Source organism: Panicum virgatum, chromosome 9K, assembly GCF_016808335.1.
Source record: "Panicum virgatum strain AP13 chromosome 9K, P.virgatum_v5, whole genome shotgun sequence".
Taxonomy (NCBI): Eukaryota; Viridiplantae; Streptophyta; class Magnoliopsida; order Poales; family Poaceae; genus Panicum; species Panicum virgatum.
In genome coordinates, this window is record NC_053144.1 from 64740822 (window position 1) to 64757425 (window position 16604).

Consider the following 16604-nt stretch of genomic DNA (forward strand, 5'->3'; position numbering starts at 1 on the left):
GCCCGCCCGGCCCGGACGAGACGACTGGAGGAGAGGAAGGGAGCGCGCGCGGTTAGTGCGCTGGCCTTAATGGCGAGCTAAAACGATGGTTAACCGCAAAAGCCCATGCAGCGTTAAGAAGCATGTGAGGGCGGAGAGCGATGCGATGGGCGGAGGCCGGAGCAGTAATGGCAGTGCCGCGCGCTGGGGGATGATGGGAGGTGGCCGGACCGGACCGGACCGGGAGGCCGAGGAGGACGAGCACGGTGACCGGCCGGCGTCCGGCGGTTAAAGAGGAGGGGAGGCGGATGACACGCAGACGCAATCGACTCGACCTGACCCGACGGTCCCGTCTGTGTGAACATCTCGTAGGCCCGGCCGCAGTGTCCCCGGGGTTTAAGATCCTGGCTACCTCTTCTGGGCTCATAAATTTCCGGCCCCCCGACGAGGCCGAAGAACCCCCTCGAGGGCTCCTCCCCCCTATATAAACCCCCCGCGCTGCGCCCGAATCCAAACCCAACGCTCGCCCCCACGTACAGATCGCACCCGAGCCAACCAAGCCAACACGATCATCGACCGCCTGATCCACACGGGATATACACATCACCAGGAGCCAGCACCCGGCCTGCATCCCGACCAAAGCCAAGTACGCTACCACCACTGCTGCACCGCACCGACCGAGGGTGCAACGACAGCAGCAGCCGAAGAGCCGAGCGTGTAGCAGCTAGCAGATGGTGTCCCTGCAGTCGGCGCTCCTACCGGAGGCCAGCAAGCGGCCGCCGTGCCTCTCCCTCGTGGGCAGCGCCGCCGTCGCCTCCACCGCCACCAGCAAGAAGCGGAAGCGGGACGGCGGCGGCGACGACGACCGCGACAACAGCCGCGGCGAGGTCGTGGACGGGATCGAGCTCAATTTCGACGCCGCGCCGCTGCCCCCCGAGTGGCAACGCTGCCTCGACATCAAGGTAACATACCCATCGAACGTGCAGCCCGGCCGGTTTATGATCATACACTACATGTTAATTAGGCGAGTTTATCTGATCGTGTGCCGCGCGCGCGCGTGCAGTCGGGGCAGATCCACTACTACAACACGAGGACGCAGAAGCGGACGTGGAAGGACCCCAGAGGCGAGCCGGACTACCGCGCCGCGCCGGCCGCCGCCGACGACGAGGAGGAGGACTCCGCGAATTGCGCGCCGCCGGGGCTGGACCTGGAGCTGAACCTTACGTTCTCGCCGCGCCCGGCGCCCGCCCACCAGGAAAAGAAGAAGCCCAAGCCTGCCGCGCCGCCGCCGCAACCACCACCAGCAGCAGCAGTAGAGAGCCGTCGTCGTCAGCCCGCGGAGGCCGCCGCCGAGGACAGCCGGGAGATGGTGGCGGCGGTGTGCGTGCGCTGCCACATGCTGGTGATGATGTGCCGCGCCAGCCCCGCGTGCCCCAACTGCAAGTTCCTGCACACGCCGAGCCGCGCCGCGCCGCCGCCCGAGCCGGCGGCGCCCCTCAAGCTCGGCCTCCAGCTGCTCTGCTGCAGGGACTAGCACGATCGGCCAACCAGACGGCCCCACCGACCGAGAGAGACGGTTCCATCCCGTGCTTCTCGATCGGCGCGCGTGCACGAGCTCCCTAGCTAGTATGCCGCACGTGTACACGTAGCCACCTGAATGTGCAAGTGCCAGGATGCAAAGGATGGAGCAGTAGTAACTAAAGGCCACTGTGATGCTCGTAACTACTATTACACTAGATGATGGGTACGTAATCAAACAGGGTGGAGTTGATCTCGATCGTCCGGTGGGTAGTAGCACGGTCAGCTCGTCAGCCGGCCGGGGTACTCCGATCCATGGCGACGAGATGATTCATGGTGATGTAGATATAATTGCATATAAATGTAGCTCGGAACTTTCGGTACCTGTCACTTGCCCCCCTGCATGTAATCCGAGCTCGCCGTGCTGGCTGCTCGTTGCGGAAAGTTGGTTGGCTGTTGGCGCGCGGGGATTTTTATTGGTGCGCCGCGCCCCTGTAGTGTCCAGTGGCAGTGCTCGCGGCACCAATTCGAGAGCGATTACTAGCTAGCGATATTTTAGCAAGTGGAAAAGCCCCACCGCAAACGGAAACAGAAAAAGGCAGGATAGGGCAAGCACGTACGCGGCGGCCATGCAAAACACGGCTGGGTTTAATTTGGGCGCTCCTGCTGCGTCCAGGGCCGTTGGGAGTTTGAGCATGTTCTTGTTCTTGTTGGTGGATACCAAAGCTAGGGTGGTGGTGCACGGATGGAATGATGATGGAAGGCGCGGGAACTGATTCGGCAACGGGTCGAGTTAGTGCAAGGGGTTTGAATGCGCGCGCGGCCGGGTCACATTTACTAGCAGCTGGATGGCGGGTGCAACGAACCCGTCCTCGCGTATTGAATCGTCGATCGATCGCATGTGTATAATGTTGTCATCTTCCCCTTGTCAAGACAATGAGGCGATTCATTGCGCGGGTGCATGAGCGAGCGCACCCCGGCCGGCGTCGCGAGCGGGGCGAGCTGGATACAGTGGACAACATTAACTCGTCCTCATTTCTGCCCATTTTTCTGTTCCATGAAAAAGATATGATGAGTGCAACGTTCATCTGCTTATTACGATCAGTTCTCTCTCTGTTTTTTTTTCTCTCTCTCGGAGAACGAAGTTCCCAACGGCCAATGCAACCTTTTGTTATCCTCGACTCCGATCCCTGACATGCAACCCAGCATGCGTGCATATCCGCTTGCATTGTAGACGTTTGTTTTGTCGTGCTTGACCCGGCGCCGAATCAGCATCAGCGGGGCCCATGCATCATGTGGCGGTGCTCTGCACTTGCCACCTGAAGGTACTGTGTGTGTGGACGGCAATACTGTCTCGTCGAGCGGTGCAGCGATCTTAATACTCACTGTTAATGCATGCATCACTATATATGTTTGCGCTAGATTCAGAATTCAGATGAATCTATCTAAAACCTCACGCGCCTGCATGCATCTAGGGGTTGTTCTCTCCGGATGCTCGCAGCAGCTTCCTCGTCTTTCCACCGGACGCGCGCGCGCGCGGATGCGTTCCTTCTTACGTGAAAGCGACGAGGACGTTGTTCTCCGGCCTCGCCCTCGATCGTTTCCACCTTTCAACTGTGCACGGGGAACGTGGAACAGACGGGCATGGTTGCGCGATGTGGGACTACTGGGGTTTACTAAATATACTATACTGTAGTCCATGATTATTCCCATCCCATGCATGGACGCCGCCGGCCGGGCCGCGTACGGGGGCCCGGCCGGGCCACGCTCGACTCGATGGCTAGGCTCGATCGTGTTGACGTGCTGTGTGTGTGTGTGGTATAGGTGCGGTTGATGGAGAAATTGAATGGGGGAGGAGCGGCTTAAATTACCCGGGAGCAGTGCACAGGGGCAGCAGCGTGCTCGACGGCGCCGGAGTAACGCCGGAATTTAAAACCCGCCCGTCCACCGCCGGTCAATGCTGCGATGGCAGCACGGAACAATTCCTTCCCGGCCGTACCGAGGAGCCGGCCGGACGACAGCGGCATCGTTGATGGCGCTATACCTCTTGCTTCTCTCTACTCCGGCGCAGGGAGACGGCGCCGCGCCGTAGGCCTCGTAGTACCTCCTGCGGCATTGTGACTGCTAGCAATGTTCAACTACCGCGATGGATGCTAATAATAATCGCTTGTGTGGTGCGCGGCTGCTTCAGATGTGCGTGCGGCGTGCCAGTGCAAGGAGGCCTCGTCCGGATATTGCTGGATAGAGATAAGTAGGTTATTTATGGAGTCAGTAGAGTGGAGCTGTAATCTAAAAAAAACAATAGAATGGAGCAAATTTATTTTTTAAGTTGGAGTACTCCCAAATATGTTCTTTTTTCGAAAGACTCAGGACAGATTCCAGGTTTTAACTAATAAGAAGTAGTATCAGTTACAAAAGCCTGAGCCGATAAGTAATCGGCGCAGGCTGGGGCATTGGAAAGCCCCACAACAAGAATTTAAAAGAAAAACACTCACTACTCGCTAGAAGGTCTATCAACAATAGTGGCTAGGTGTTTGGCCCCCGCCGACACCCACAGCCTAGCGTTCTCTTTTATTTCCTCAACAATTCTGGTCGTAGTCTTGACAGCATCATAAAAAATTCTCCTATTTCGTTCACACCAGATCGACCACGCTACTAGGATTGCTAGCGAACGTGCCCCTTTTGCCTCCGCCGTGCTTGTAGAGTTTCCCACGAGGTTGAAAAACCAAGTAGACAGATCACTGGCCGTCTCCCAATTTGCCGGGTTCATACCCGGGCAGTGACTCCAGGCACGGATGGAGGCCCAAATGATGCAAGAGACCGGGCACACAGTGAACAGGTGCAAACCAGTCTCCAAATTCCGCAAGCACAGCTGACAAAAATAGCAATTGGGCCATTCGCGTAGCATCAACCCATCTGCTGTCCATACCCTATTCTGTAACATAATCCACATGAAAAACTTGCATTTCGCAGGTGCCCAAACCTTCCAAACATGTTCTTAAGGCCCGTTTGGCTAGGGTTCAGCTTCATCTACTGTAGAGCGGATTTCAGCTCAGGGCCTTAAGAACATGTTGGCTGTAGCACCTCAGGGCCGATTTCAGCTCTGCGTTAGTGCCTAACAGAGCCGGAGCTGCCTCAAAAAGGCCCTTAGTATAGCTCGTCTCCTTTCGACCCTATATTGTGCTCGTTTTCTTTTTGATGATACTGTTCATTTTATCAATAAGCTAAAGCAACGAAGTTCCTTCTTCCAAAGGAAGGTCTACTTTACCCTTCTCCCCTTTTCGCTGAATCTTCGCTCGGTGCTTCGGTTAATTGGTTTGACTTCTGGGTAGGGTAGTTTTTTGAAGGAAACTGCTGCCCTTACCACTGCTGCCCTTACCACTGCTGCATTGGCCATTGGGCCGGGCTGTCAAGAAATACTTGTTGGACTGGTAGTTTTTTTTTTGAACCCTGGAAGTTTAAACTAGCAGGAAACTGCTGCTCCATTTGTTTTCTCGGGTGAGAAAGTAGATAAGATGGTAATCTCAAAAAGAAGAGTGTAGCTGCATTTGCATTTTGCTTGGCTCCCCGCCCCCGGTGATCAAGCAGCGGCCAATGGTGTACAATAGCATTTTAAGCTTACCAACTTCTAGCTAAGCTCCCGGTGGATAACGGTACCCCCTGTCAAAAAAAAAAATGACCAGAGTGAACGGATCCCACCGTTTTTCATTAAGCAACACGGTTTCTCCCCGCCGTGAAAAAACCCCTGAACCCTGGCACATGCCCGAGAGGGTCAAGCCTTACGGCGAGCACAGCGAGAATTTTTTTACCACAGGCGGAAATTCGTCCCATCTAAAATTCGAACTCGCGACCTCGTAGGGACGATCATATCTCAGCTCCTCTAACCAACTAGACTAGATGAGCTTTGCTAACGGTACCCCTGTCACACCTCCGATGGTAAGACACAACACACAGATCATAGACAGAGGACTGCAATTTCCTAAAGAAAACAAATAATGCTATACCTTGGCTGGAACTTGGAACCCAAACTTATACTCCCTCCATTCACTTTTGATAGCTATATTTCATCTTGACACAATGACCAAGGAAAACAACTTTACTTATCATATAATAAATACAACACGGACTTTTTTGTTGGTCCTCCAATGTTTTAACTGGAAACTCCTCGTTACCAGTGCTATTTATTGCCACAGCCCATAACATTAGCAAATATAGCTATCATTTGTGAACATTTGAGTTTTTAAAATATATCCATCAAAAGTGAATAGAGGGAGTACGATGCTACCTAGGCGCGCCTGCATGGCGGCAGCATGGTTCGTATCGGAACCGGTGGAGGAGCCGATGAAAAAAAAGAAAAATCTCTGTACTTTTGTTCTGAACTTCTGATATTATCTTCTCTTAACAACTTGACAATCCACAAGGACATAGCCTGCCTTTTTTGTTACACGCTTGGTGTACTCGATGCAGTGGAGGTGGAGAGAAAAAAAAAGGAAACAAACATGCTCGAGCGAACTGCGTTCTGATACGCGTCGTACAGACAGGTGCAGCCGCTCGTGGAGCCTGCGGGTGCCACGTTGACCCGCGGTGGCGCCGTGCCACAGCCAGCAGTATACCAGACGCTTTGGAAGTTGTGGCCTAGTTCTTGTTGCTTGGCACCGAGATGCCAGAATTACGAGTCTTCTTAAGAGTAACAAAATATAAGTATACCAAAATATGGATGTATCAAGTTTTTTATTAAAATTTTGGTAGATATTTTATAAAAAACTAAAATTTTGGTGGATTTGGAATAATACTTGTCTAGGTAGATATTATTTCTTTTAACCTTCAACCAAACAAGTGCTATTCTCTCAGTCCAAAAAAAAATGTAAATCTCGCTTCTCGAGAATTCAAACAATTTTAATTTTAACCAAATTTACATTAAAAAAATATTATCATTTATATCTCCAAATAGATGTAGTATAAAAATATATAACATGATTAATCTAAAAGTACTTATATTATAACACAAATTTTAATATTATTTTATATAAATTTGGTCGAATTTGAAATTGTTTGACTCCTCAGAAAATTATATTTTTTTTTGAGATGGAGGAAGTAATATTTATGGAGTTAGCAAACAAGCTCTACGCTTGCAGGAATGCTCTACTGCGGAGGACCGAGTAGAGCCTGCACGCTTGGGAAGACAGGAGAAGAAGCTGTCCGCACGGCACATCGAACTGGCTTGCGTCCGTGTCACATACAAGGTTTTTTTATCCGACCGGTTCAACCGAACCGCCTGGCACCGGTTCCGGTTAACCGGACCGGTTGGACCGGTTACCGGTTCCGACCGGCCAAATTCAAAACCAAATTCAAACGTAGCCGTTCTAACGGTTAGGACCGGTTAGCCGGCCGGTTTGTTGGTAAAACCGGACCGGTTGCACCGGTTACCGGCCTTTTAACAAAATAAACCGACAGTTTTAAATTGGTTCCGTGGTGTGAAATAAAAGGAAATTTTGGTATGAACTATGCACATATTAATGTAAAATACCACACCAAAGTAACAATTTATAATTATGCAGAGATATACAATATTAATGCGCGTGCATACAAATACCATAGTCCTAATCGTGCCTACAAATACAGTAGTCACTGATACACATTAATAATAGTTCAACGTAAGAATGTGAAGACCCCCATTCTGGACGCCATTTGGTATTCGGCGATGGACATCACATTCAAACCTCGCACTCTAAGCAGTTCAGCCTTGTAGTCTTGCCAAGATTGCCCTGTCCACGCCGATGTTGTCTCCCATTCCTGAACTAACATAGTGTAAAAATGGGGGTCTTCCCATTCGTACACCCATCTCGTCTGTGGCTCCATGCTGATGTCAGGTATGGGATAGTGAAAAGAGTGCCTGGAATCGCTATAGGAGGAAGAAGAGTACTGTGGAGTATCGTTGTCCGTCGGTCCAACCGTTCTCCTCGGCGATTCCGGTGCTCCATGATCGGGGTCCTGTGTAGCATGTGTGAACTGAGTCTCCCCTGCAATTAACCATATATAATAATTAGTACTCATAATCAGAAACAGGTGTGCATATATAGGTGCAATGTATACCTGTGAAACGAATGGGAATACCACCACCACCACCACCAGCAGCAGCAGCATCTGCACCGTCACTACCGTCACCATCACCAGCGGAGCTGCTATCCCCAGTCTCTTGATACGGTGGACTACGCTCACCATCGCCATCATCTGTGGACGTGTCGCTGTTCACTGATTTTGCTGTTGCTTTTCCTTTTTGTTTTTGACGCTTCGAGTCACCCTTCGTATGCCCCCTCTGGAATTTCCTCTTCCCTAGGTGAGTGTCACCCACATGTCTACGTGCCCAATCGCTGATGCAAGCATCCCCCGTAGTGTCACGTAGATCTGAGAGGTTTATTTGATCCCTGACAATATGAGACGGGAGAGGGACGTCTCCGTCATCATCATCCTCGTCCAGAACTGGAGCGCGGTTAGATCGACCATATTCCATCCATTCCCGCACCGGATTATTCTCATCATAAAATGAAAGATGGGCCAGCTGGTCGATAAAATCACCTTCTTCACGTATCGGTGGGCCGGAGACCTCCTCTAGTCGCAGACGAAGGTTGTAGTTGACATAGACCAGCTTGTTAAGTTTCTTGTGCGACAATCGATTGCGAACTTTTGTATGCAGCAAGGCAAAAGTACTCCAGTTGCGCTCGCATCCACTGGACGAACAATATTATGAAACAAGCCGCATGGCAAGATACTGCAGCTTTGGAGTGCTTGATCCGAACATCATCCACCAGGACGCTGTATGTGCAACCAAGTATGTAAGCAATATATTCAAATATAGAGAAAACAACAATATGTTACGGAGTAACTCTTACATGGGGATGTCTTTGGATCCATCGCCATTCTCATTGCCATTTCACTGCCAAACTCGCCAACCTTCTGCCGAAACACCTCAAGCTCCTGCAATGCCTGCACGGCGCTCTGGACATCCGTCATGCGCTCAAAAGTATCCTTGAGTCCACGGAACATTTCTTGAGTTGGTTCCATCGTGTATGAATACCTCGGATTTAGGACAGCAGCTGCAAAATATAAATCACTTCAAATAAGCATAAGTTTCATAGAGTTCCAAAATAGATGACTCGTATAGTCTTACCTGGACCCACATACGTGCCTATGAAAAGGTCACGCATCCTATCGTCCATAACCTTAAGATACTCGTCCCGAGTGGAAACATTATTTCCAAAGAAAGATTGCAGCTCCTGTCTCGTATTCTGGTACGACATCACGACTTCGCACATGTTGGGCCGCTTGTCCTGATCAGCGAAGCGAAGGAACTTGTATATTGCTTGAACTGTGTCGATGACATATTTCAATCCGTCCCACCACTCCAAATTTGAAAACCTGGAATGAGTAAATCGACCATCTTCGGTATCTGCCCATTTGCTTTGTAAAAACTCAGTAGATGCCATCCACTGCATGAAACGATCACGTTTCCGATAGATGCTCTCTAAGAACATGTAATTGGTTCCAAATCGAGTGGCATTCCACTTGACCAACTCACCACCGATTGCGTTCCTCATCATTGTATTCAACTGACCATGATTGTGTAACCAATTAGAAATTCGCTTGCATTGCTTGATCGTACCAGAATGTTCGGGCCTTCGAGCTATATCCTTCAACATCAAATTGACGGTGTGTGCTAGACAAGGTGTCCAAAGAATGTGTTCATCCTCTGCAAAGGATTCCCCCTCGTCGAACCACTATCCCCTCCATGCTCGTATACACCTCCTCTCTGTTCCACCCCCGTCGGTACACTGCTTCCGCTCTCGATTGGTCCAAGGCACGCTGCAGCTGAGTCTCCTCATCTTCTTCTTCACCGGGATAGTTTCCCTCCGCTGCAGCCTTCTCCCGTCTCAACCTCTCTCGAGCCCGTTCAGCAGTTGCCTTCCTAGCCTTCTCAATGTCACGCTGAAAATACTCCCGCACATCTGGCGGCACATCCCTGCAATGGACCACCTCCGCCCCGCGGTGAGCCAAATGTTGTTTCAATCTAGTCGCACCACCTCCTGCTTTCTGCGTATTACAATACTTGCACCGCCATCCGGGATAAAAATTTTCACCATGTTCCCATACAATATCTTTATCTCTACCTGACATTGTCTATCTGCATAAATGGACAACAAAGACATATCAATCACATAAATCCTAAATCAACCTAAATCCTAAAAACATATATGCACCTTAATATTCAATTCTACCTAAATCCTAAATGAACCTAAATCCTTACGTCATACACTTAAATCTTACCTAAATCCTAACTACACCTAGATCATACATCTAAATCCTAAAACAAATCATCTAATACTTGCAAAAACTCAAAGGGAAAAAAAACAAACGGCTTACCTACCTCCCAGGCCGGCTTACCGCCTATTCCGGCCGGCTTACCGCTGCGCCCGGCCGGTTAACCGGCGCGGCCGGTTAGATCCGGGCCGAGGCCGGCTAACCGGTTCTGCCGGCCGGCTAGCCGCGCTAACCGAGCGGTTGGCCGGCGGTCACCGGCGATCGGGCCTCCTGGCGCCGCCTGGAGGGAGAGGGAGGCGGAAATGGGGTGGGGGGCGCAGGTCTGAAGGTTCTGGGGGGGTGGGGCGCCTTATGTGTCGGTGACGGGCCGGTGGGCCTTAATGGGCCGCCTGTTTTTTTTTTTAAATTCAAATGCCCCCAAAATATATCAAATGAATGAATATTTCAAAAAATTTGACACCATTACATTCCTCGCAACTTGAAGTATTTTTATGAATTTTTTGGGATTTTTTCATTTCCTGGAATTCAAATTTAAAATTTGAATTTTGCCCCGGTTTGAACCGCCCGGAACCGGAACCGGGCCGGACCGGTTACACCGGTAACCGCGGTAACCGGTCCGGTTCCCAGCGGTTTTTTTAACCCTGGTCACATACTCACATCTAAGAAAATTTTATTATTTAAAAGTTTAAATAAAATTTAATTATATTTTTTTATGCAGATGGGTGCTAATTTGCGAGACGAATCTAATGAGCATAATTAATTCATGCTTTGCAACAGTTATGCTATAGTAATCATCAAATTTATCTCGCAATTTGTCCGCATGACAATTTAGTTTTTTAATCAAATTTTATTTAATACTTTTAATAAATAATAAGATTTTTTAGATGTGATAGAGATTAAAGTTTAGTCTCTGAATTCAAACACCACCAAATTTTTGGAGCAATCAGGGTCCAGACGTCCAGTTAGGTAGCTGGTTTCCCTAGACAAACTATTTTTGGAGCAATCAGGGTCCAGACGTCCAGTTAGGTAGCTGGTTTCCCTAGACAAACTGTATGACTCAAACAAGCATCCCTTTTCCTAATCTCGTCTGTAGCTATAGGTCTGATGCTGTATTAGCACACCTAATTGGACCTGCAAATATCAATTTATCTTTTTCAGATGTTTTCCCGTCTTGAATTCTTGATGCTCGCACGAACGAGAAGGAAAATTCTAGAAATCAAATACGGGCCTCCAGCCCTCCACTCAATTGAGAGGACAACTACAAAAGAACATAATTTTTTTTTAAAAAAGCTCGTCTTCTTTTTTTTCAGATAAGAAATAAAATAAAAATTCCACCTCGAGCAACCTCGTTCGCTTCTAGTTGGCCTTTCCTGCCTCCGGGCGGCAAGATCCAAGCCCCCCAACCGCCAACAAATCTCACACGAATCGCAAGAACAAGGACCAATCCCCCTCCGTCACTCGCATCTGCTTGCTCGCCCGGCGGCTGCCACTCGCATCAGATCGAGGCAGCTACTCTCGTCTTATATAATCCATTCCGCTCGGTCCGATTCAGCTTCCCCTCCTCCCCCATTCCCCGTCGATAAAACCGATGCATCGCCCCGCCTCGCAAACCCTAGCGGCGGCGGGAGGAGGAGGACGAAGACAAGGCTACAGCGCGTGAGGGTTGGTTCGGTTCAGGTCCGGTCCGGTCGGGTCCAGTCCGGTCCGCCGCGATGCCGTGGCTCGAGATGTGGCTGCCTCCCGCGGCGGGGGAGGGAGCGGTGGCGGCGGGGCTGTTCCTCGACGGCGGCGACGCGGCGGCGCACGGTGCCCTCCTCGCGGCGATGCCCGGCTGCTCGGTGCCGCTCGGGGCCCGGTCACGGCGGCGGCGGGGGGCGCCGCCGGGATTCCTGTCGCTGACGATGTCGGTGAAGGGGGGCAGGGGGTTCGTGCCTGGCCCGGTGGGGCTGATCGCGGGCGCGGAGGAGAAGGGCGGAGCCGAGGAGGCGGAGGCGCTGGTCCCGGGGAAGAAGGCGGTGGAGGACGTCGCGGTGGCGGAGGGGAACGTGCTACTGCTGCAGGAGAAGGAAAAGGAGAAGGACGCTCGTGCTGGAGCTGGCGCGCTGAACATGACCAAGCATCTCTGGGCTGGAGCTGTCGCTGCCATGGTGTCTAGGTATGGCCGCAGCGTCCGTATTGACATTGATAGCACTATTAATCCACCCCATTGCATTCAGTTATATTTTGTTTTTACATCTTTAGGATGGTAGATAAGTTAATAATTCGTGCTGTTATTATTGAATCTGAAATTCACCAAATAAGTGCTGGCCTCAAATTGCATGTGGATGTCGTTGCCACTCTGTTCTCAGTAGTCTTCTGATCTTGTTCTAGATGACCTGCGCGTGTCAGATGTTTCTGGATTTAAGCTAGATAGTTTATTGTAGGCTATGATTCAGTATTGCATTTAGTAGCTAGCAGCTTAGCATGATTACTTAGCTAGTGAAAATGTATCAGACTTTTGGTATTGAACAATATCAGATTCTTTTGATTTGAATGTTGGGGAATTAATTGTTATTTGGTAGTTGCTACTTCTCAGGCTCTGTGAGGATTGAGTATATTGACCTTTAGACCAATGTTTTTGAGGCGTCGCCTAGTCGTCGCCTAGGCGACAAGGCGTGGTAGAGGGCCAAGGCGTCCGGGTCGCCACACCTCAGCCTGTATGGCGTCCGCCTCAAAGGATTAGGCGTCGCCTAGGCGCGAATGGCGTCGGGCGGACGCTTACAGCCAGGTAGCGGAACCCATGGATGGTGAAGGAAGCAAGAGCAGCGATGAGATTAGGATCGCAAAATGGGTTGTCGGGGGTGTGATTCCATCTATGCTTACTTCATGGTGCCCATATTGCTCGATTTCACCCCTCCTCAGCTTGATTTTGCCGCTGCGCCGTACGCCATGGAAGAGGAGCGGGCAGAGCAGGGGTGGTGCGCCATGGAGTAGAGCGGATGGAGCAGGGGTGATGCGCCATGGAGGGGAGGCAGGCTGCTGTGCGCACCACCGCCGGGGATGTGGCCAGCCCGGAGAGATCCAGCCTGCAGAGGAAGGAGATGAGATTGGGGGGAGATATGACTGGCGGCGGGGGGGGGGGGGGGGGGGGGGGAGATACGACTGGCGGCGGCTGCACGTCTGTGTCGTGTGTGCTCTGTCATGGAGGTGCTAGGGCAAGTATGAGGTGGAGATGGGCTGGATGGGTCAAATTGCAGCCCATGTAGTACAAGGTTAGTTGGCATATTGGCCTTTCATCGTATAATGGGCTGGACATGGGAGAAGAGCTTTTGGAAAGGAAAGGAAGGAACCTAGGCTCAAGAATTGGCAACAAACGAGCTGCACTGGTGTATAAAATTCTAGCTTACAACGCCTAAGCAATGTGTGTATGGCGTCGCCTAGGCGTCCGCCACAAACGCCTAGGCGTTGTGAAGGGGGTCAGGCGCCGCGCCTCGCCGCAAAAACATTGCTTTAGACGCGAATTCAATGAAGTTGCTCCTCACAAGTCATAGCTATTAGTCCAGTGTTTGAACAGCATGAGTGCAACAGGTTAATTCAAGCACTTATGTTGGCATTATGGCATACGTTTCAACTGGGATGAAAGTTAGAAGTTTCAGGTGGCCAAGCTCCCTTTCCATCTCATGAGGAAATTGGATTCATGCAATTAGCCCAAATAGAATCACAAGCCTAGAGATTTGAAATTAAACTTGCATAGGTTCTTGGGTATTTTGAGTGATATCTTGAGTCTTGACAACATGCCTAATCTTGCTTCTGTTTCCTCAGAAAATTATGGATCCAAGTTGACACTGTGTGCTTAGTAGGCTTAAGTTATGTGCTATTTGAGATAGTTACTGGCTATAGGGCTGGTTGATTGTGAGCTTTTGCTGTTCAACCTGTGAAGAAGGGAATTAAGTTCACTTATTTTGTTTGCTTTGATGTGTTGGCTGGTTTGTTTTTGACTTACTGTTGAATGGATTGATTTGTAGTCTCATCTTCTTGGGATCTCGCCTCCGTTTTTGTCCTTCCAATACTGTTGCTTCTTGAGATATCAGACATTGGGTATTGAAGTTTCATGATTGCCCTCTGTTGCTACTTCTAGATTTGGAAGAAACAGAATTATATTCTTTAAATCTGATTAACTATCTTTGCTTTTGAGAAATTTAATTGATCATAAGTGAGGTGTTCATAAGTACCCAGCAATCCGCAGAATCCCGGCCTCCACTGACATTATTATTTCTGGCCGTAATTGGCATGCTAGCTGCTCAATTTTATCTGATTGTGTATTGATGATGATCTTTTTATGTTATGATCCAATAAATCTTAAAAGTGACAACCAAAAGAAACTAAAAAAGACCTGGTAGGAGCTTCTCCTAGTCTGTTTCATTTGCAGTTTGTTACTGCCAAGTAGGTAAGCCTTTCGATTTAGCTCACCTTCATGATAAGTACTATGCACCGTGAGTCTATGTAGTCACTCCAGCTATATAGGTATTGCTTCCGTAATTATTATTATTTTGTTTTTTAGGAAAATAGTAGGGTTGTTGCTTTCCTAATTTTTTTCGTTTCATGCAGAACAGTTGTTGCTCCTCTTGAGAGGCTAAAGTTGGAGTATATAGTTCGTGGGGAGCAGAGGAATCTATTTGAGCTTATGCATGCTATTGCAAAAGCACAAGGGTTGAAAGGATTTTGGAAAGGGAACTTTGTCAATATTCTCCGCACTGCTCCATTCAAAGCAGTGAACTTCTATGCATACGACACTTACAGAAAGCAACTGCTCAAATGGTCTGGTAATGAAGAAACTACAAACTATGAGAGATTTATTGCTGGTGCTTTCGCTGGTGTAACCGCAACACTGATGTGCATACCCATGGATACGGTATGTATCTTTAAATATTTTGTATCCTTGATTTCTTTCATCTTTCATTTTGTGTCATCTTCTCATTTTATATGACCTGATTTGAACTGTTGATTTCAGATTAGGACAAGGATGGTAGCTCCTGGGGGTGAAGCTTTGGGTGGGGTTATAGGTGTTGCCCGTCACATGATCCAAACTGAAGGATTCTTCTCTCTGTATAAGGGATTAGTGCCTTCTCTTATCAGCATGGCACCCTCTGGTGCTGTATTTTACGGAGTGTATGACATATTGAAGATGGCTTATCTTCATTCACCTGAAGGAAAGAAGAGGGTATCGATGATGAAGCAGCAAAAACAAGAGGCAAATGCATTAGACCAACTTGAGCTGGGTACTGTCAGGACCCTACTCTATGGGGCCATTGCCGGGTGTTGTGCAGAAGCCGCTACGTACCCATTTGAAGTAGTTCGGAGGCAGCTACAGATGCAAGTAAAAGCAACAAGAATGAATGCATTTGCAACATGCCTTAAAATTGTTGATCAAGGTGGAGTACCAGCACTTTATGCTGGTCTGATTCCCAGCTTGCTACAGGTATGTTATTTGTCTAGCAGAGAATCTACATCTATATATGTTGAGGGGCTAGGCCTCCCCATTCATCAGTTGATTTGTAGATTTAGCAAACTAGCAATCACACTTGGGTTTAGGCGCATGATGATTCATGTAAAGAGAGGATATATCCATGGGAAAGATATTTAGTGGAAGTGACAAAGTTTTTGACATATGATTTATCTAAAGAGGCAAATTAATGAGTGCATGCTGACTGATAGCAAGGCTTTCATGCCACTCATGCAAAAATTAAGCACTATATATGATTTAAAAAGAAAGCATTCAGAACTTCAGATTAGTTGAAGCTATACTAGCCTGTTTCAGATTACCTAAACATTGCATGCTACTCTGTTTCTGATGACCTGAAGTAATTGGCTTCCTCCTTTTCTTCAGGTTCTGCCGTCAGCGTCAATAAGCTATTTTGTTTACGAGCTGATGAAGATAGTCCTGAAAGTGGAGTAAATGCAAATTAATACTTGAGCCTATGAAGCAAGTCCAAAGGGGATTGGCTCACATCACCTTGACGGAAATTAAAAAAAAATCAGTACCTTATCAGTAAATTTAGCATCTATTTTTCTGGTAGCCTTGCTCGTGAAAGCTTCAGATACTCAGAGGGTAGCTTCACGTTGGTAAAAGTATTACTCATCTTGAGGTATGCATCACTAATCCACAAGACTGTACACAGTGAGGTTCTGCTCAACATCGGATCCGATCGCTTATTCATTGAAGATAGTTCTATGCCCCAGAGACATCTGGGCCTCCTCGCCCAAGTTCAATTGACAAAATTTTCCACCCTTAATCTTTGATGTATTGACATATTGACTGCATTCAGAGTGAAATTTGGGAGATTCTTGTTCTGACCGTCCCATGCATCCATGTTTTGACTAGTCTCCTGCAGCCTGTTACTGTCCGATGCACAATTGAAGGATACGAAGTGTTTCTTTTTTGGTGATGGAAGGTCACAAATTGTTAGATGTACAATAACCGTTAATCGTAAACACGATTATGGTTGTAGTCAGCTAGTCATGAATGTTTCAGTCTCTTGATGTTGACCTGTGCACGTCAGACATCAAACGGTTGGGCAGCATGGGCATGTTTATAGCGTCACAGTTTCCTGATCCAGAAGGCCGGGTGGCTGCAGGCTGTATCGATGTGTCTCTCAGTCCTGCGACTGCGCGGTCGTCGGCGGATGCTTGTGATGGCTGCCCGATCGTGTTCGGTGAGTGGCAAACAGGCGGCAGCAACATTGGCGTGCGCCTGGTTTCGTGGACGCCAGGAACACTGCACTGGCATGACCGCACGAGGGATGATGCACTGC

At 49.0% G+C, this 16604-nt stretch overlaps 4 protein-coding genes across 4 annotated transcripts; 2 read left to right on the forward strand and 2 right to left on the reverse strand.

Moving 5' to 3' along the window:
• The first annotated feature begins 478 nt into the window (after positions 1-478).
• LOC120647028 lies at positions 479-1901 on the forward strand. The gene is made up of 2 exons (XM_039923627.1): positions 479-941; positions 1043-1901. The coding sequence occupies exons 1-2, from the start codon at positions 711-713 to the stop codon at positions 1511-1513; spliced, it is 702 nt and encodes a 233-aa protein (XP_039779561.1). The 5' UTR covers positions 479-710; the 3' UTR covers positions 1514-1901.
• A 5115-nt stretch (positions 1902-7016) lies between these two features.
• On the reverse strand, positions 7017-8085 carry LOC120647029. The gene is made up of 2 exons (XM_039923628.1): positions 7591-8085; positions 7017-7517 (listed from the first exon to the last, which is right to left on the reverse strand). Exons 1-2 carry the CDS (start codon positions 8006-8008, stop codon positions 7147-7149), a joined length of 789 nt encoding a protein of 262 aa, XP_039779562.1. The 5' UTR covers positions 8009-8085; the 3' UTR covers positions 7017-7146.
• Positions 8086-8113: 28 nt separating this feature from the next.
• LOC120647030 lies at positions 8114-9235 on the reverse strand. The gene is made up of 3 exons (XM_039923629.1): positions 8666-9235; positions 8388-8591; positions 8114-8310 (listed from the first exon to the last, which is right to left on the reverse strand). Exons 1-3 carry the CDS (start codon positions 9192-9194, stop codon positions 8240-8242), a joined length of 804 nt encoding a protein of 267 aa, XP_039779563.1. The 5' UTR covers positions 9195-9235; the 3' UTR covers positions 8114-8239.
• A 1931-nt stretch (positions 9236-11166) lies between these two features.
• Positions 11167-16238, forward strand: LOC120647031 (probable mitochondrial adenine nucleotide transporter BTL3). Its single transcript, XM_039923630.1, has 4 exons — positions 11167-11968; positions 14401-14704; positions 14804-15271; positions 15680-16238. Exons 1-4 carry the CDS (start codon positions 11526-11528, stop codon positions 15746-15748), a joined length of 1284 nt encoding a protein of 427 aa, XP_039779564.1. The 5' UTR covers positions 11167-11525; the 3' UTR covers positions 15749-16238.
• The last annotated feature ends 366 nt before the right edge of the window (positions 16239-16604 follow it).